At 43.3% G+C, this 20,981-nt stretch overlaps 1 protein-coding gene across 2 annotated transcripts; it reads left to right on the forward strand.

The window, feature by feature from the left end:
* Window positions 1-1,823: 1,823 nt before the first annotated feature.
* On the forward strand, window positions 1,824-20,406 carry ppp1r1b (protein phosphatase 1, regulatory (inhibitor) subunit 1B). 2 transcript variants are annotated; one of them, XM_029437642.1, is made up of 5 exons: window positions 1,824-2,315; window positions 14,366-14,455; window positions 15,288-15,363; window positions 16,641-16,769; window positions 18,440-20,406. In XM_029437642.1, exons 1-5 carry the CDS (start codon window positions 2,148-2,150, stop codon window positions 18,595-18,597), a joined length of 621 nt encoding a protein of 206 aa, XP_029293502.1. In that variant the 5' UTR covers window positions 1,824-2,147; the 3' UTR covers window positions 18,598-20,406. The 2 variants fall into 2 exon arrangements, with proteins under 2 accessions (XP_029293502.1, XP_029293503.1); XM_029437643.1 differs by having other exon boundaries at window positions 1,827-2,315; window positions 14,366-14,449.
* The last annotated feature ends 575 nt before the right edge of the window (window positions 20,407-20,981 follow it).

Raw genomic sequence — 20,981 nt, forward strand, 5'->3', positions numbered from 1 at the left:
TTAGTTTAAAGAGTAACTGAACACCTTCTGAAAGTCATGTTCTCACTACTCACCTACAATGACACACACGTGTACTCCAGGACACCGTGACTTCACTGTTCGCTGTGGTTACAGGTGCAACAGTGCACACTTCTGACGTTCTCAGTGACTGCAGGGAGAGAAGAGAGGAGGGGGGCTCTTCTGATATTCAGCCTTAATAACCACAGTGCTGACCTGACACCAGCTAATCAGCTTTCCCATGATGTCCCTCAGCTCTCCATGTGTTCTCCCCTCAAACCAAAGTGTTCAGCATATTTCTGCAGATTAGATTCAGTCCTAAATCTTTATCTTAATTGTTTAGATGGAGAACAAAGCCCCTGTGGTGCATGTGTTTATTACGTCCTGCTCACACACCATCAAGACTCTATGATGCTTCTCTGATTCATAAAAACAGCCTCACTCCCTGATGAGCCAGGCTTTCAAATAAAACACAGTTGAATAGTTCATTCTTTAACTAATGCTCAATCGTTCTCCAGCTAGTCTCTTAAACGGAGCTTATTACACTTTTCTCATGATATATTGCGCAATTCCTGCCGAAGTTATGCAACCACGCTGGCAACAAAATCAAATGGCAGCGGGTGACTGAGAAGGGTTTAATTTCTTCAGAGAAATTAAGCAACTGCTTAGACAGTCAGTATTTTGTTTAGCTTGTTATAAACCACCACTTTTCAGACAGAGATGCAATAATGAGGTGCCGCCTGCAGGCATGTGGAGGTGGGTGCTTCGCTTGAGACAGGAGTGGCTTTGTATCAGAGTAAAAGAACCAGACAAACCCTTTTAAAAATCAAAACCCCACAACCCCCCCGTCTTCCCACGCACACAAACAGTGAATAAATAACATGCTGGCATGTTCGGGTCGCTCTGACTGGCGGGATAAACACTCAGCTGCCTGTTTAATGTGTCTCTGTAAACGGCAGATGCACTCCCAGAGCGCCACATACACCTTGACCTTCCTCTCTGTTCTGCCCACTAAGCCCCTCCAGCCACTTCACACTTCCTCTTCGTCCTCCTCCTCCTCCTCCTCCTCCACCATCACTCCAGCTATCTCCAGCCCATGCCAAAGCTCAACTCTGCCCTGAGGCCAAATCCACCGCTCTGACTGTCCAAATCCCTCTGCCATGTGAGTGAAATAACAGCAAGGCCCTGATAATAGTGCTGGAACTGCCCTTCTCTCTCTGTTCCCTTTATGTTGCCATCAACAAGCTCCCTCCTCTCTGCTTACTCTGTCTGTATCTTTCCATTTAAAGATCCTGATGTCCCGTTTCCTGTGTTGTTTTATTATTATTATCAAGTATCTTATTAGATTTGTGTTATTTATAGGTTAAAAACCCCATTTAAATAAGGTTTGTCTCAGTTGTTGATGAATCTCCACAGGATGAACGACTGTGATGAGGCACTCATTGGACGTCCTGGTCATAGCATCACGTATAACACCACCCGGCCTAATACATCCAGCGATGTCAGTAGCAGGAGTTTAGCTGCCCCTGCATCTTCCACACATCTCTCCTCTTGTTTATCCCTCCATGCTCCCTCCCTCTCTCAGCATAAATCTCTCATTCACAAATAGAGGCCAAAAGAGGCTCAACTGATGTGATGAGATTATTATTTTTTTCTGATTACAAATCAACCTCAGCTTAGATGACTAGAAAAAAACACAGCCGCTTCCCCTCCACCCACTGTTACATCCTCTTTCATCTCCTCCCCTATTTGCTCTGGCTCCTCCCCTCCCGCTTGATATCTCCACCTTCTTTTGGACCTTGGCCCCTCCCCACCCACTTCTCTCCCTCACAGCCACATCTGAGGACGTGCTTCATTCACTCCAGCTGCACAGGTTGTAAAGGAAGGGGAGAAAGAGTGACAGAGGGAGAACAGGAGAGGTAGAGGTGAATATTAGCAGCTGCTGGAGAGGGGAAAGAGGACAGGAGGTGAAAAAGAGAGAGAGTTTCTGTTCAGTTTATTCTTTTGAGTCAGGGTGTGAAGGAGAGAGGAGACAGGTCTTCAGGAGTGGGACTACTCAACAGTGGAAGGTTCCTCCAAGGAGGTCTTAGATATCTTCCGCAGCTACTCCTCCTTTCCGCTTGGGAGTCAGACCCCCAGGATCCAAAGCCATGGAGCCCTCTGTGTCGACTGAGGTTGAGGGGAAACCCAAGGAGAGGAAGAAGATACAATTTGCTGTGTCAACTGAGGTGGAGGGGGAGCCCAAGGAGAGGAAGAAGATCCATTTTGCTATGCCGGCCTCTGTACCCCCGAACCTGGACCCTCGACAAGTGGAGATGGTGAGCAGTGGAACAAATGGATGTTTGACCCGATGTTTAGTGTTTCTGAAGGATTCTGTTTGAGCTTTGACTTGTTTGTTTTTGATTAAAAATGTTTCACAGATGGATTTCTTATTGACTCATTTCCATTCAAAGGGAGGTGTAGCATTGTTAAGTGTAACTTGGAAGTGCTGCACCATTACTGGCCCAGTGTCTCCACTTTATGTTCACTCAGCATCACATCTCTGCTTCGCTTCATTTTTGACAAGTTGTTTATGTTGCTTGGTCTGTCAGCCACACGTTTGAGAAATCATGATGACATTTCCCTCTCGCTGTTTCCTCATGAGATAAGTGCCTTGCTGTCTCTTCTTGACCTGTTTAACAATGTGACATTGATATGAAAGTCATGATGTTGCGCGTGAAGCTCTTTTGCAACAGAGCAGCAACAACGAGCCCTTGACATTTTGTTGGTCGCGTAGCTGCTACTGTTAATACTTACTTTCTTTTTTGTCTTTGGCTACTTGTCACTTTTTCTGCATGTGAGTGCCCTTGGTCTCCTGAGCTTTTGTTAGTGCAATCGTTCAATCTAGCTTTGCCACAGAGACGTCTCGTGGCTGACTCAGCGTTGCCTGTATCAATTCTGTGAAATGTTCATTCTGTGACAATCTGATGTTTCTTTTTTTGGCTCCAATGCTGGTGGCTCTTATTCTAGAGCAGGGGAAAGTGGGCCAGAGTAGGAACCGTTTGCTGCTGAGGTAGATCGAGGCCAATGGCTCATCCCTCCTGAGAGCGTGAGGAGAGATGGGGCGGGAAAAGCAAGAGAGGGACGTGCTATATGAAGGAAAGCAGAGAGACACACAGCCTTATCTCTGGGTTCACCTGTCCGGGGACAGCTCCCTCAGTAACTGTCCTTGTTTCACAGCTTGCATTGAAGAGGTTTGAGTGGCCTGAAACCATGCTCCATCATTCCCCTGACGGATCATCCTATTCTCTCATAACAAGTTTGTTTCTTTGTGACAAAGTGTGATGATTGCACTTCTTTTCTTCAATCAAATGTGACTTTATTGCCTTGCACAACCAGCTTTAAACGTAATTCTCGTCGTAAACCACATCCTCATTTAAGACACTGATGCTGAATTTAAGACTACAAGGACCTGCTGAAAGTGTTTTGCAACACTTCACGTGACTCACACTTCCACATAAGCACTTGCTCTTCTCCTCCCCCTCTTATTTTCTCCATCTCTCATGGCCTGTCTTCACGCTCTGATCTCTATCATCTCTTCCAAGAAACCACAGGATATCAATCCAACCATATGTGAGCTTCGTTTTTAAAAATAAATCTCTCACTTCCTTTTGTTTTGGGGAGGACCTTATTGCTCAATCACCTTATGGTCAAACAGTGATCGGCTATATTTAGGCTTGTATAGCTGGCTCCCCTCCAGCAACTTGGCCCTGAGCTTTACCTCTCAGATAGGTTGTGTGTGTGTGTGTGTGTGTGTGTGTGTGTGTGTGTGTGTGTGTGTGTGTGTGTGTGTGTGTGTGCTCGAGCTTCTGCGTCGAGACACCAGCTTAAAAACACCTAAGGCATGTAAAAGTTTCAGGAGCCTCAGAAATATAAAGCCTCAGGTTGGTTTAATTATAGGCTGTTTGCTTGAGTTTATGTGTGCAGGTGGATGAATGTTGATTGTTACAACAAAGCAACAAACCGAACCGAAGGGCGTTCAGGGGAGCATGTGTTTATGTGTTCTTAAAAGCAGATAGCATCTACCCTGGGCCGCTGGGAGTCTCCAGGGACGAGTGGGTGGGCAGGAGTCACGTTAAAGACTCATTTCATTCCCTTCCCCTCCCTCAGCAATTACTGTCGCCCACAAGCCCGTCTTTGCTAATGAGCAGCAATGACTATACCATTCTTCGGAACTTGTTACACAACCGCTTCGTCCTTACTCTTCTCTCCGATGGCATTTAAACCCCAAAAGCGCAATCGAATAAAATGCTCAGGGCCTTGTTACTATGGTGACAGGCTGCACAGCTATGTCGCCCAAAGCTCCCCCGTAGTTAATATCTTAAAGGTCAACTTTAATAGACAGCTCTCTCTGTCTGACGGGTTGTTTGCATCGGTGCTGTTGGATATGGATGTGTGCATGCTCTTTGTTGTGTATTAACGAGAGAGATGCTTCAATACCTCCCACTCACTGAGATGTTGCACATTGTGGGAGAAAAACAGCAGCTCTTTGTACGTGCCTTCAAAACAGTACGATGTTATTCCTGAACACTGCTTACCTGCTATAATATCTTCAACTTTAATGTCTGCAGCGTGTACCATGAAACCCTCTTATTGGTTACTGTTTACTATCGTAGGTGAATGGATCTTTGTTTATGGAGCTCATATCGTTAAGAAGTTACCTTTTTAAAGGTTGCATGATAATCCACAAGGTAATAAATCAAGTGGGAAGTCGGGTCGACTTGTGTACAATCTGACTTCTTCTTGCAACCAGAGGAGTCGTTCCCTGCTGGCCAATAGAAAGAATGAAGGACACAAGGGAAGTTTTCTCTCTACGTTGTAACTTGTGCAAGTTCTTACAATTAAAGATCTTCTACCGAGCCCTCGAGGGCCTTGACCATAACTTTCATGAACACATTCGCCATCATAACTTCTTGTTTTCCAACGTTATCCCGGCACCTCTGAGTATATCGGCAGTTACGTTCTGCTCTCCTCGTTTCTTCTTGATATCCTCCGAGAATACTTTGTCTTTTTAAGATGATTACTGTTTTAGTAATCTTGTGGTGGTTATGAGCAAAGTTGTGGTTGTCAGCAACAACACGGAGAACGCACATGGCTGTGTTTACCATCCCTACCCCCACTCCACTCCACACACACACACACACACACACACGCACGCAAACACACACCGATCCTGCGTGCTTTGCAAGTGATGTAGGGTAATGTGCACCATGGACAGAGATTAAGGTCATGATGCAGACGCTGCATCCCTGATTCCCTCCAAGTCTGCCTCCCTGTGGGCTCAACAAGCAGACATCACTCTATGTTCCCTCTCTCGCAACTCAACCTGATCTGGTCAGCTCGTGTTGATCCCTTCCATTGACAGGAAACTCAGAATATGAAAGAGAATATGAAAGGGAAGGAAAGGGCATCAGCCCAAAGCCTGTCCGTGGAAAATACTTCCACATTAATCTATATTAAACCTAAAGGGGATATGGATGATTTAGGTTTTACCGTCCCACCCACTCTCCCCACCCGATCCCTCACCCTGCCCTTCAGCCCTCTCCAGTCCAGTCTCTGGGTTGAACGTCAAACAGCGACCTTTGATGCAGCATGTGTTTGTGGGTAAACATTAGCAGTCTGGGGGACTGTCAACATGCACTTCCAGAAAGAACATCTTGTTGGACGGCACAAAGCAAGAAGGTGGAGTGATCTTCCCCTCTCGTGTGGACAGTCAGGAATGTCACTGTCGAGGTGTGACTCAGTTTTCCCAATGACATGATCTGTCTAATTTATGAACATGTTTATGCTCCCTTCAAACTTGCATGGCCCATAACACTTTCTTGATGTTTGTAGTGGCAAAAACTAATAAGGGAAAGAAATGATTGAAGTGAAATGAGTTGCTGGAAACCACAGATTGTAATTACAGTGTGGACACAATGAATGGACCTCTGTCCTCTGCTGTGTGTTTGTTCCTCCTTGTTTTTGACAGTCCAGGCGTTTTGATTAGTTAATGACCACAGAAACATTTTCATGTTCTGTAGCTGTCAGCAGTTTAGCACAAGTGTTCTTTCATGGTCCTACAAGCAGCGTGTGTGCACGAGAAGAAGTTTATTCCATTGAATCATTTATACTTTATGTCCTAAAGAATGTATTTACTCAACGGTCCATCATTTTCTGTCGCCTCCTGTGTGCACGGACGTGTGTAATGTGTAAACAGCTAATACAATATAAATATTGAGCACGGGTTGAGTGATTTGCTGCCTGTTGACACTGCACACAGGGAGTTGAAAATGCGCCACAATGCACCTCAGGCACGGGCGTCGGGCACAGAACCTGATGGAGGCCTGCGATGCAGCCTTTGACGTTATGGTCAACAACTCCTCTGTTGACAGTTTGTGTCATTATCTCAGTTACTCACTTGTTGCTTCAGGGATCATCAATAATCAAACAAAGTCAGGACATGAAGACATACAATCCCCTAATGTGCAATCATTCTTATCTAACTGCACATACACATACTTGTTTCTCTCTGTGGGACTGTGCAGAGAAATCACAGCGCATCTGAAGAATCTTTTAACCCCGTTTATAGCAACAGCAGCAGCGATCGTATCTGTGCTAAGTATTTGAAATGCAACAGCGGCACAGCAGTGAGAGAAATGGCGGTGGGGGATGAGGGCTGAACAGGATCAGGAGCTGACATCAGTATGTTCATTGCAACTATGTCTGGATCTGGACCCTGAACTGCACCTTTGAGCTGCCTCCCTCCTGCTTTTTTGCTTTCAGAAGCTGGATTCCTTTCTCTCAGACTGACATATTGAGATGAGCACTGTTCACTGTTTCATCAACACGGGAGAAGACATGGCATTATGTTGTTGCTGCCGTGTCCTGTTGTAATCTCTGATTTTCGTCACACAGCGGTTGAGACAATTTTTGTTCATGTTTATCTGCCTGCAACTTAATGAGCTTACACGGGGACACACCAGGTCATCTTCAATGTGCTTAGGGGGGGAATGTCCCAAAGCAGGAACAAGGTTATGCACAAATATTACAGTAGCACATGTTTGTCATCCTGAGACACAAAGTTATATTTGGAAATCACACAATCACATAATAACTGGGCCGTTTTTAGAGCTGGACTTAATGCTACCGCGGGGCAAGAGGACGGCCAAAGAGGAGGTTCATAGACGTGGGGAGGGACGACATGCAGGTGGTTGGCCTGACAGATGAAGATGCAGGAGCAGCCGAAAGAAGAAGAACTTAATTCCACCGCTGTTGGGCCATATAATTAATCTTAAGTAAAATCCTAAGTGACTTTTACACTTAGGGGAGTTACATGCCTTTTGCATCCAAGCAATGATCTGTAAGATTCATAGCAACCATTAGCAGTATAATCTTTTTTTCATCTAGCACCTGTGGGTATATGTGACGTTGCAGATGAGTAACTATAGCTACTCTGTCCTTTGTTTGTACCTGTTGTTGACCTCCAGAGCTGGTCTTTGTCTGCTGCACAATGCAACACCACTGAATTTGAGTGCATGAACAAGAATAGCTAAATTATTCTTTGTTTGCATCCTGTTAGAGGTGCCATCGTCTCTGTGAAAGCTTTGATTGGCACCGCCCACCGTTTCTCCAGTGTGCACTAACCTGGCAGGAGGCTTCCTGTCACTCATCAGACACTGGTGCATTATCTCCATTGTGTTGTAATGGCAAACCTGTCCTCCAACAGTCTCTGGAACAACACGCCAAACAGCTACCAGCAGCTAATTAAGTTAAGACCGGGGGGTACTGTGGGACAAAAGAGAAGGAGAAAGAGGGGGATGGTTGACTGAGTGTGATATCATTCTGCCAGTGGGTGCAGCGTAATTACATTTCCTATTTCGGGGTCATTGGAGAGCCCCTCCAGATGCTGTCTCCTGCCCATCTGTTTATTCAGTTAGCCAGTGGTGGGGCCAAAGGTCACCGTAAGAGTGTCACGTGAATGTTGAGAAGCATCATTCTGCAGCCTCTTCGACTTATGGGAATTCTCCAAATGTTTATTTGAATGGGAATGAGCACAGCGTGCATATGTGACAGACCTCGGACCTCACTGAGCTGCAGTCGGGGTTGTAATTTGCGTGGCCTCGTCCTTGACCCTCTTTGAAACAGCTGGAAACTCGACAAGCGGGTGTTACTCAGTGAAGCCTTGTTGAAGCTGCCTGGCAGCTCTGTCTGATAGCGAGGACTGAGTACAGCCTGACTGTGTCTGACAGAACTGTTTGTCACATGATATATCGGATCATTGGCCTTTGGGTGTGTATTTGTCATGCTTACGGAAACATTTCCCCTGCCAGCTTTGTCAGGCAGGCTCAGGGTGTTCTGATAGTTTGGTTTAATCCTGACAAAACAGCCAACAGTGTGTCCAATTCTTTGAGCAAAACACAAAGCTTAAAAAATCGAATTCCTAAAATTCCAGCGGGGATATGCACACAAACAAAACAGCAGGCAGAGAGCAAAGTGACCATGCTGGCGTTTGACATCTTGGAGCTCACAAACTGTTTGATGTGTCTCACTTGAACAAAATCGAAATAGATGTGCTACTAATCACACTAAGCACATCAAATATGTGTAGCGACACCTTTTATCTTTTATTGTTTCCTCTAAATTTGCTAAACCTGTTTGAATGTCAAATTATTTACCACACACATCATCTGTATTATTATTATTATTAGCAAAAATACTTCCGAATTTGAAAAGTTGAGGCAAAATAAAAAATATATAAACATAAAATATGTGTTTTATTTGTCAGAAATGTTTTAAAAATCGAAATGTGCAAACAGAAAAAAACATTTAGCTCGTGCTGAGAAGGATAATGTTTCACATTTATTATGTTATTGAAGTCATTGCACCACATGGGGTTCTGCCATTTCATTTTAAAAGGCTCCCAGAGGAGGCGTGGCCCAGTGAGAAAGTGCAGACATCATGACCTGTTTAATTGAGTTGCTCTTCAGAGACCAAACCGGCTAAAGATCAGGACATCAGAGACCGGGAATAAAACTGCAGCCTGAGCATCTCTCACCCAGAGATGGACTGAGATGTTCTCAAGAGGAGAGAGAGAGGGAACTTTGTGTTCAGCATACGTACCTGAGGGGGTGGAGATGTTAAAAGACAGAAACGTGGCTCGACAGGGCATAAATTATGAGGGTGGGTAATGTTTGTGATGACCTGTGGAGTTAATATTCTGATTTCCTCCATCTTCACTGCAGAGAACAGCAGAGCTCCACCTCTCAGAAACTCCACCCTAACGGGGGACAGACTTCGACACAAGACCTACATTTCTTTGCACACATGTACTCCGTATGCCTCCCCTTAGTTTCTGGCTGAACATGTTGATTATGTTCCCATTGGTGTACCGTATGCCATGCACATACACAAGTGCTTATTTCTGAGTGATGTAGTGGCATGCGCCTGTGGGCAGATGCCATAACTGCAAATCAATCTTGTACAAATCCATATCTATCCATCCAGAGCTGGGGCTACAGCTGGGCCACAAGGGAGAGAGTTGACACACTGCTTAATAGGATGGCCCGATGTAATGCTGTGCGATTGGTCACGAGAGATGTAAGCTGACAGGGAAGGAGATCTGAGGTGTTATTCTCTTTGTGGTGTCTTTGCGTTGAGGCCAGCTAACTCCCCTCAAGATGCTCCACCGTCAGCGCTGGTGCGGGCCAGAGCTTTAGAGTCTTTATTTCTCATCCCACAGATCCCCCAGGGACCCCTCCGATCTAGTTTATTCTGTCCTACTGCTGCTGCCTTTAATAGGCCCGGCCCCGAGAGCACCAGCTTAGAGGACGGTCTCTTGGGAGCAGACCCATATGAGCCAATCTGCACCCAGGCTGCTGCGTAGCTAATACACACATACCTGTGCACACCACGCACACATGTGCAAAATCAACATTTACCAATGACTCATGTACCCCGCACAGCATGTTAGAGTCCATGCTGGCTCCTTACCCCCAATTACGTTTATAGAAAATACAACTCTAAGATATATAGATATAAGATACATATTAATATGGCATGTCTCAGAACATACCTCCAAAATAAAAGTAATAAAAAGGGATTACATCATACATACATAAAGGTATATTGTGTATATGTATATATGTAACAGTCTGCTCTGCCACAATGAATCTGTTTTTATAATCTCTGACGTTAAGTTTGCTTTTTGATTCATTGTTTGTTTATTTGTTTACTTGTGTTGATCACATGACTTTTGCATTTGCTTCTAATGTTTATTGAGGGGAGATTCCTGCTTTAAATCAGCACATTATTCAAGTTCAATCAGCAGCTATAGATAAACCGATGCATCTCTTCTCAACGCTATGATCCATCAGCCAATGTTTTCATTGAGACCAAAGCGAGGTGCTGCTGCCTCTCGGGAAAGCCTGCAGGCGTGCACCTGTGGAGCCGCTGAAAGGCCGACGCATCGGCCTGCTTACATCCCCTCAGTGCAAGTCGACTGATCTTGGTACAAAAACAATGGCGGCCAGCAGAGGAGAGGGGTTGGGAGATTGGGGGCAGGGGGTTTAGAGAGGTGGAGGAGGGAGGGAGGGAGGGGGCGGAGGGATAAAGTGCAGCGGGAGTAATCTCACACGCTGTGCCCCAGTGTTGGCGTAAATGAGGAAGTCACATACATGTTATGTAACTCGGGGAGAGCGGGTTCGGTTTCAAGGCTGGAAAATTACTAGAGTCACTATATGTGTTGATGTCATCTGGTATTGCCAATGTCACACAGACGCACGTCACCGTTACTCTGTGTGTGTGTGCAATGTGCATGAAAGAAGGACAGAGACACATAAACACAGTTTGCTTGTTACAAATACATTAATGTGATTTATTGTCATTGCATCTACAACCTGTGTTACAGCTGAGCTGCGAGCTGGACTGTTGTCTATTTCCTGGTTTAGCAGGTCATGTCCTGGCATTTTCACAAGACCACCATGATGATTACACACACACACACACACACACACACACACACACACACACACACACACGGCATGTGCGCACACATTCAGGTAAACAGTTCAATAGATTTTTATCTCCATTTGAATAAACAAACTGGACTCTGTAGCTTTGAGTCGTTGCCCTCTTGCAATGACTTCTTGTTAGTCGTCATTAGCAGAGGTTCTGGACACTGGACACACACTATAAAAGCTTTTGTTTCATAGTTTTCAGGACAGAGAAATATAAAACAGTAGATAAAGGTGCAAGGCCTGGGGCATCTGTGTAGCTGAGGAATGTTTTTCTTTCCATATTGGCCCTGTGGATTTATCCAGGGCTGGATTTTCCATATAAGAGAGCAATGACCTAAATGTCACCATGACTTGCTTTAGCCACAATGATGTAACACAAACATTCCTCATAAAACAGAAGTAGAACTGAAAGAAAAGGTGTAACAGCTGCTTTGCACTGATTAGGCTAACCATTTGTAGTAACTTCAAATGGGGAAGTGTAGTTTAGTGATCTATGGTGTTTGTATGAACTACAATTAATCAGGGATGCAGAAAATTGTAGTTTTTTCAGATATCTTATTTGTTCTTACCAATAGTCCTCACATTAACCTTTCAAATATGGGGGGTATTAAGGACCAATCCAGTGGATCTCCCAGTTTAACGGCTTTAATGCCACAGGACTTGGGCAGAGGCATGTCATGGCAACATCTGGTGTCTGCGCTCTCTTGCGGGTCTCTGTGTGAGACACCGCAGGCTGCCCTGCAAGGCTGGTAGCAGGTGTCAGGCGGGCAGAGACCGCAGGGTTCACAGCAGCATGGAGCCCCAGGCCTCCACACCTTGCCAGGGGGAGAGGTGGGAAGCCCTGTGGATGTTTCCTGCAAGTACAGAGAGAAAGAAAGAGGTCACTTGAGGAAAGGAAAGGACAGACAAGTCAGCAAACTAAAGGATAATGACATGAGTTCAGCTATGAGTCACTGCGGTGGTGGAAAGGAGAGAGGGGAGAAGTGAGGGATATGTCAAGGAGTGAAGGATGGATATGGAAGTAAACAGGATGGAGGAAGCAGAGAATCAAGTGAGATGGAAATGAGAGGTGAATGAGATAAAGACAGATAGTGTGTGAGATCCAGGAGACACAGGACAGCTGGTAGTTGCGCGACGGGATTAAAACGTGTTTCTGGTGTCATAAATAAGGGTGAAATCCGTGTTCGATGTACTCCGTGTTGTCATGTTTGACAGCGGCGGCTTTCCACCATGTGGCCATGCAAGCCTCTGCTTTGGCAACATGTGCCTCACCGTGGTGACGCACACCTTGCTTAACAAGAAGAAAGGGGAACTAACCACAAACAAGTCTCTCTGTAAGGAGCAGCATCACAGAGCCCGGCTACTTAACTCTCTTCCTGTGATGTTATGTGGCGCCGTAAACAACGTGCCAGGGTTCATGCCATGGCCAAGGTTGGCTTTCTCCACAGAGGACATTTTTCAATACCTCTCTTGTCTGACCTGCCAAGTCCTCTGAGCCGCACTGCGTTTACTCTCTGCACACTTTATTGTATCCAACTTTTTTCCGAAAGGTCCTTTTAAAGTCGTCAGCTATAAATCCTTTAGACCTGTCGGAAAAGTATCGAGGTTTGCATGTAAAGCTTTCTTTAAGAAGCAATAACACATTCTTCTCAGGGGTTTTCAGTGTTTTTATTAAAGTGATAAGCCCAAACTTATATTTTGAGTATCAAACAGACTTTTCCTGTCCTGTCAAAACGTTGCTACTTCATGGTTTCAAACTGGAATTTGTGTTTTTTCCCAGTGAAGCAAAACATGAAGATAAACTCCTCCAAGCACTCCTGCAGCATAATAGTTCCCAGGGCCATCACCGAAACATATTTCAAATGTACAATGATCAGAGGAAAGCAGCATTTTGCTATTGATTTATGACTTAACTGATGAATTAATGATCAAAATATATAATATTTTTGCTCAAATATAGCTAAATACATGACTTGTATCCATCTCTTCATGCAGAGTGTTAATGAGCTATACACCTTCTACAGGGGGAAGTGTATAATAATCAAAAGATATGTTGTTTGGTGCAATATGACTTTCAAGGACGAGACGCTACACTTTGCCTATTTGCTAGATTTCTCCTGTTAAAGTTAGCATCTTTCATATTTCAATTTAATTTCAGGAAATGTTTTAATACAAAACATAATTGTCTTAATGTAAGTAATCAACTGGGGAAGTTTTCATGGAGATTTCTACAGTTTTAATTAGACTTATTATTATTATTTACCCTTTATATACAGAAGTGTATTGCAAAATGTATCTTTACAATACAAAAAGGTCATTTTCTCAAAATGAGTTGACACCAAGCTTCCCCATTACAGACGGGTTTGTTCATACATCATTCATAACCTCATTTATATTACAACATATATATTAATATAATATTAACATTTCATTCCTAAAAACATGGCAAAAAGGGAGTTTCTATATGACTGTTAAAGTCTCTTCTTATTTATGGTTACTTCTTTCGGTATTCAGCGACTGATATCATTTCTGCCAAACTGTCAGAGTGCAGTCCCGCAGGCCAGGCACGTGTTGGCGAGCTGGAGGGGCACAGCCGGGCGTTTGTTCCTACAAGGACAGAGAGTTCACTGTGGTGACTTTGTATCGAGAGGTGCAGTGCAGACCTGCAGTCCGTGTGGCTGGCTCCTCTCAGGGAACAGCGTGTTGGGGACTGGACGGTGGAGGGGAGTGTCCTGCTCGCCGGGGCTCGTTTACTCTAAAAACCCCTCTTTTCCATGGTCCCTCTGTTTGTGAGGGTGTGCGTACACGGTGTACCCAGGTGATGAAACACACGTGTGTGTGTGTGTGTGTGTGTGTGTGTGTTGTGTGAAAAGCTCATTCATTCCAATTAAGTCCTGTAGCAAAAGCTTAACTTAATTGCTGGATAATTTGAAACTTGAGCAACAAGCACAACATGCCTTTCACTGTATCTGTCTCGGGAATCAGGAAGTTACATAATGAGTCTTCCTCTGCTCTACTGAACGTGGCGTGTGCTCTGACCTGACCCGTAGTGAGCGCTGAAACCTGGTGACCCGTCAGCCAACCGGGTAGCAACACCGATCTAGTCAGCGCTGGCCCCAGCATGCCCTTCACCAGCATGAACTGTCAACAATTTCAACTTGATTAATACGGCCTTGTGCTGCATTATTAATAATAAGGTGTCGTCCAGTTTAATTATTCATTTATTTATGGCTGCCCTTTTCTTTTGTTTGTTTGTTTGTGTGTGTGTGTGTGTGTGTGTGTGTGTGTGTGTGTGTGTGTGTGTGTGTGTGTGTGTGTGTGTTTGTGTATAGATCCGGCGCAGGAGGCCAACACCTGCCACACTGTTTAGAGTAGCCGACCAATCATCTCCTGAGGATGATCAGTCCACCCATCAGGTAAAGGTGAAGTTACAACACTTTTCTTTAAGTGTCTGTGCATTCTCATCTGTCCTCTAGTTTTCTGCAACCCTGCTCGATCGTCCAACGTCTCCATCGCAAACTCTGTGTGGACCAACCTCAAGAAATCTGTCATTCAAACTTTGAAACTATTTTTTCTTAACTTCATTTTAAACAGTTTGACAAACACTTCTTATCCTCGAGATGTGACTTGAAGAAAACAAGTAGAGGAGCCCTGTGACAAGAATCTCTAGTGAAGATTTAAAGTGATTAAAGGCAGCACTGTGGTGAAATTATCATCAAATCCTCTCTTGCAAATGTTGCATCACATGGCTGATGTGTCGGGACTATGCCATAGAAATAAAGCTTTTCATTTGATGTCATGAAAAACATGACATCTTGGGTTTGACTGCGTCTCTTTATGTCCTGCTGTGCCACTTTTGGAACATATACATATGTGTGTGTGGACAAAAACCCCCAATGTTTATTGTTTTGCTAAATGTTTTTCTAACTTGGATGTTTGACCTTCACCGTGCAGAAAGATGTGTGTGCAGAGTTCATCACTAGAAGTCTGTTTCTACAGTTTCTCTGTGCTCACCTTCGATCCAGAATGCAACTTTGACTAGTGTGAGGTGGAAACATGAAGTCTCCAGTGCACGCAACGAAGTAGTATCTTTTGTCCAGCAGTTCAACCTTTGAAATAAACTTTTACATTTGCATAATCCCAGATTCTGAGGGAGAAGGAGCCGTATCAGTATCAGGAGTATCTGGAAGGGATTTATAAAGAGAAACGCACGTTGAAAATAAGAGGTTATTGCTTCTCTCTCTTTGCTCACAGTGGGTCGTAGGAGAGAACGGAGTACTCAAACCAAAACGTGTCAATCCAAACGTGTATCAGCCCCCATCACTCAAAGGTAGGTGTGAGCAGTGTCGGTACCGCAGGTGGTGGTGTGTGTGTCGTGATTCATCCTCGTGTTTACATCCTTCTTGTTTCACCATGCTTCGCTGCAGTGAGCTTCCTTCTTGTTTTTGTCAGATAGCAGACCATGGGGGGTGGTGGGGGAAATAAAATGCATGTGACAGATGGGTAGATATGCATTAGAAGCCTTTATTTATGTTCTTTCTGCGCATGTGTGGTTTGCATAGGCATGTTTCCATTTGTTTCTGCTCTTACTGTACACTCGACAACAGGATCTGTATATTTGTGTGTGACGGATCGAGAGAAAGGGAGAAAGAGAGCTTAGAGTGTGACAGCTGTGAGACACTGAGTGTGAGTCTAGGAAAGTCTGGATCATCCAGGATTACAGTCAGTTGTGTATACAGCTGTGACACACACACACACACACACACACACACACACACACACATATAGGCATGATAGATACATATACATGAACACAAACATGTACTTTGGTTCGAGTCTTTGTGCATGTGCATTCCTGCTCGTTGCATGTGGTCGTTAAAGGGGCAAAGATCCACATTGCAGAGCTTGTCAGCAGAGCTTCATTTAATGGGGATTTATGGGTGCGTGTTGCATGTCAAGTGATGATATAATGAGCCAGAAAACCGAGTTACTGCATCAGAAATCTGTCCTTAATCAGCTCCATCGCAGAGAGTGAAAGAGAGAGCTACCTCAGAGTGGTTTCCGATTGCACAACCTACCTTAAACTAGAATAAGTGACCTGCCTCAGTGCCGCACTGTGCATCTGAGGGTATGAAAGAGAGAGAGAGAGTCAAGGTGACCCAGAGGAAGTGAGAGGGGGAGTTGAGGTAACATCACGAATAAGAAGAGTGTGTATAGGGAGAGAGAGAGAGAGAGAAGAGTGTGAGTCAGCACTGCCAAGCAAAAGCGCTGAGGATGGCGGGCAGTCCAGGAAAGACGAGGGTACAAACAAACAGATGGGAGAACAGGGTGAGAGAAGGGCTACAAAACAACAGCGGATGCTCAGAAAAATCATTCTGGGATAACGTTTTGCAGTTGCCTGCCTGTCTGTCTGTCAGTGCATGTGTTTAATTGGCTTCCTGCCTGCCTGGCATGTATTCAAAATCCCCGGTGAGGCATAATAAAAAAAACTGACAGTATTGAAGCGTGGTAAAACCAAAACAACATATCCCTCTATCCTTGTGTTTGTGTGGTCTTCTCCCTGTCTGTGTGTGTGTGTGTGTGTGTGTTGTGTTTACCTGTGTGTAGCTGTGCAGAAGATGGCCGAAGCACATATGCAGCACCTAGGTGTCTACCCTCCCTTGGAAGACCCTTGTGAAGGGGAGGAGTATGAGGACAACTGGCAGAGAGAGGACACATCTCCCACCCAAGCTGCCGGTGAGAGGGAGGCTCTCTGACAACTGGCTGGGAAAACACAACAGCAGCAACTCTGCGCACAGAGCAAGGACAGCGTTGGCGTTGTTGTTGTTGTTGTTTAAAGAAAAAATACACCCTGTGGTGGACTTGAACACTAAAAACAGAAGAGCTGGCTTTCATTTACTCGGCCCGCTATATTATAAATGTCCTGTACGTACAAAATCTTGAAAATCAGGGAAAATTGGCATAATGGAAATGAAAAATGACAATCTTTTATCAGAAGTAACGCAGCGAAGGATTGTCTAAAGGTGTATTCTTCCTTGGGGTGTATGACTCGTTGATAATCCTCCTTAAACAGTGAAAAGACCAGTTTTTATGACCAAGATAGATAGTGTGTCACAACAAACCTTAAGCTTTAATATGTTTAGTCAAAGTCTTATTATTATTTCACTGTGCATTAGTTGAGGGTTTTCCTTTTTGGACTGGATACATCACAAACTTTATAAAGTGTTGCTGTCTTCTTGTTTCAGCACGTGAGTTAGAAAGTGTCACAGGATCAAGTCTGTATTTAAAAAACAAATGAATGTGCAAGATTGAGTAAGTAGGACTCAGGTACAAGGGAGAGAAATACCACAACTTTGAACCTGCTTTGAAAGAATGTTCTCCCATAATGCAACATAAAACCCTGTTTGTTCCCAGTAGAACAGAGATGCTCCTCTCACAGTCTGCTGCAGGTTTCAGGGTAACGTAAGCTCCTCTGTGGGCCGACCGGCAGCACAGATGAAGCTCTGTGTGTTGAGACAGCTCCAGTGTCTTATTAGCTCTCTGTGTCGCGGCCCAAATCTGTCAGAGGCACTGCAGCTGAGGAAAGGCCCGGACACAACACCTACACCAGTCAGAGGCCAGACAGGATTACCAAGCATGTCTGTGCTGATCCTGCTCTGTTTCAACGCTTCTATTTTTTTATAAAGAGGATACACATACACTCCCTTATCATTTAGTTTCATGCAACAAAATGATTGGTTTTTAATCACCATTATATGAAATGAGAACAGTGGCATTTCATTCAGAAGTATTGCTCCGTCGGGCAGATGACAGGCTCTCTCAATAAATCCCTTTTGTAGTCTGCTGAAACACCGAGCACCCGATCAGGATGTTGAAAGATCCTCATCGGGTGCTTTTGATTTCAGTTCATCTGTCGTTTGAGACGAGCAGAACACAGATCGGCCTCGCAGACACGAGACACATCGAGGAGAACAAGTTGTTTAGTCGGGTTCACATCTTAGGAAAGGTCTCAGAAAGTTACAATAAAAATATTGAGGAATACTTTAGAAATATGTATAATATTTGTATAGACAATTACGCTACAAAATATGAGAAAATACTATAAGAAGAAGTGCAATATGTATTAATTCAAATGAAAGATATTCAGTTTACTATCATAGACTAAAAGAAGCAGGGACATTTGGGTATTTTTGCTTTAATAAATGACCTAACTACTTAATAAATGATCACAGTTGCCTTTTATAATCAACTCCTGTCATCCTGTCCACCTTTAATCTCTTTCCCCAGAATTAACTCCCCAAGCATTTTAATCCACAAAGAAAGATGGTAATAGTAACAATAACTAAAAAGCAGAACTCGGTGTCTGATTCCACGGCTGCTTCTGACATCAGTCGTTGTCTCCTCAGATCACCACGAGACGGCGACCACAGAGCAGAGAGACAAGTTCTCCAGCGTGAGAGAGACGGCCAAAGAGATCCAAGCAGCACAGGAGGACGAGGAGGAAGAGGAGGACGAGGATGAAGAGAAGGAAACGACAGAGGAGAACAGTCGGGGGAGTAACTGAGAGAGAGAGGGAGAGAGAGAGAGAGAGAGAGAGAGAGAGGTGGGGGGGGGGGGGGGGGGGATGAACTGGGCAGAATGAAGGTGTTTTGTCAAATGGTAAAAAAAATCTAAAGAAGTTAGAAGAGATGTGGAAACGAGCGTGTGCTGTCTTGAGGATGTGTGTGGAGACGAGCGAGGATGAAATCAAACATGAGAGTTAGCAAAGATCTGTGTGAGATGGAGAGAGAGGACAGAGAGCAGTCAGCCCGGATGAGCAGGCGAGGATTGATGTCCCTTTGTTTATAATGAGAGCGGAGGGGCCCACCGGGTCAACAGGACCAAACAGACCAGTCCTCCCTCGACCTTAATGCTTCTGCAGAGATAAATGTTCCTTTAAAGAAGGTGATAATTACACTCAGACACACAAACTCTCTCGTGCACAGAGCAGAAAATGTTTCCCTTTCAAAAGAAGAACTTTATTTTGAAACATCATCATCTGATTTGCAGCATATTTAATATTTACATTAAATGTGCATGCACTGCCACCTTGTGGTGGAAAGTAGGGTTTTAAAGTGATACTCCAGCTACTATTTATCTTCTTTATCTTTAAATGTTTTCATTTAAATAAGACATTGTTTCATGTTATTGTTTCTACACATCGATATATAGATATCATAGGTGGCTACTACAGAATACATACTAATACACAGCTTTGGGGTCAACTTTAGTTCATTCAAATCCTAAAAAAAAAGCATTAAAACTCCAATAGAAACTTATAATATTATATTAAAACATTAATATTTTCCAAAAAGTCAATGAATTTAAATATAAATATAGATACTAAAGATATTTGGAGAGGAGTATCACTTTATGTAAGGATATTGTAATAATCACCAACATATTTTTGTCTATGATTGTGTTAAATCCATGAGGCAGTGAGTGTGTATGTGTGTGAATTATTTCATACCACACTTTTCATATTTGATTATACTTTAAAAATGAATCTTTAAAGGGCAAAGCTACCTCTAATTTGTTTTAGAAATATCCAACCTTTTAACGCTTCACACATTTAAACCGGATTTATTGTTGACATCGTGTTAAGAAATTAAAAATCCAATCCTGTTCAGTGATCTGGGATAACTCGGAGCTCACGGTCAGACTCCCTTTTGTATGTTAACGCTTTTCTAATGTTATCTTTTTAATTGTACGTTAGGAGCTATTTTTCTAATCTAACGTCCAGCGTGTGAGTAGCTCAGCTCTGTCCTGTTCCACTGTCTATCTCCGAGTCACCAGCCGAACGCCGGGCACTGCGCTAACTTTATGACTGACATTTGAGCAAAATGCACTGAATGCATCGCTGTACAAACTTTCTCAAGTCTTTTTACCACATATATTCACTTTGTCTCTCTTTTCTAAAGTTTTTTTTAGACAGCATTTGATTTGATTTCCAGTTAAACTGAAGATTTGATGTGTAAGAAGGTGTCCAGTTGTGCCACGATAATTCTTTGTTTGTATCATCTTGGCTGCAATTGTAAATAAGAACTGAGTGAAACTTTGACCTCTGACCTGCCCAAATAATGGGTTGAATGGATGAGGCTCTGCAGCCGACCCTCCTCCGCCCTCTGTCCGCCTCCCGTCTCCAGCCGGGTCAGAAGAAAACAACCATGGAAAGACACGTGTGAACTATTATGTTTATTCTGTCTTTATTCTAATTTTATTTTTCCATTCTATTGTTTTCTCAATGTGATGTGGTTGTTTTAAAGTGAGCAACATTATGATATCAAAAATAAAAAGCTTTTCCTTTTTCTCCATTAAACTAATCTGTATGTATTGTGTGTGTGAAATCTAAATTCATCTAAAGAAATATACATTTTCATTCTTCATTCAAACACTGAAACAGTCTGGTGCTGTTCATCAAGACTCACAATTAGTTTAATTAGTACTTCGAAAACAAAACTCTTTATTTAACATTTAAAATGTGTTTTATTTGAACTTAATCCTCATGCAAAATAATAAAAAAAAAAGGCCTTTCAGGTTGTCAGGTGCAAAATGAACCAGCAAGTACTTAATAACAGATGTAGGGATACAGAGGACGGTAAACTCACACAAAGTTATATTTATTAGTTAAGTCTATTATTTACAAATAAATATAACTCAATATAATTATTATTTATTTATCATTGTGCACATATAGTCGATTATGCATTTTATTAAATTAATTCTAACCCTATTTGTGCTATTTTTAAAAGGTTTCATAAATAGCTATAAAATAACAAAGTAATGATTATTTTTTACACATTTGTTTTTAATGGACTTAACATTTTGTAGTGCTCAGGTGACATATTCATAATACATTGAAGGGGTCATACATCGTGCTAAGAACTTGTTTTAATGCCATATTTTATA

The sequence above is a fragment of the Cottoperca gobio genome, chromosome 8 (genome assembly GCF_900634415.1).
Source record: "Cottoperca gobio chromosome 8, fCotGob3.1, whole genome shotgun sequence".
In the NCBI taxonomy this organism is placed as follows: domain Eukaryota; kingdom Metazoa; phylum Chordata; class Actinopteri; order Perciformes; family Bovichtidae; genus Cottoperca; species Cottoperca gobio.

Coding starts and splice junctions, on each gene's coding strand:
- ppp1r1b (XM_029437642.1), top strand. CDS start 2,148: ATGGAGCCCTCTGTGTCGACTGAGGTTGAGGGGAAACCCAAGGAGAGG. Junction 2,316..14,365: donor ACCCTCGACAAGTGGAGATG/GTGAGCAGTGGA, acceptor GTTTGTGTATAG/ATCCGGCGCAGGAGGCCAAC. Junction 16,770..18,439: donor ATCTCCCACCCAAGCTGCCG/GTGAGAGGGAGG, acceptor TTGTCTCCTCAG/ATCACCACGAGACGGCGACC.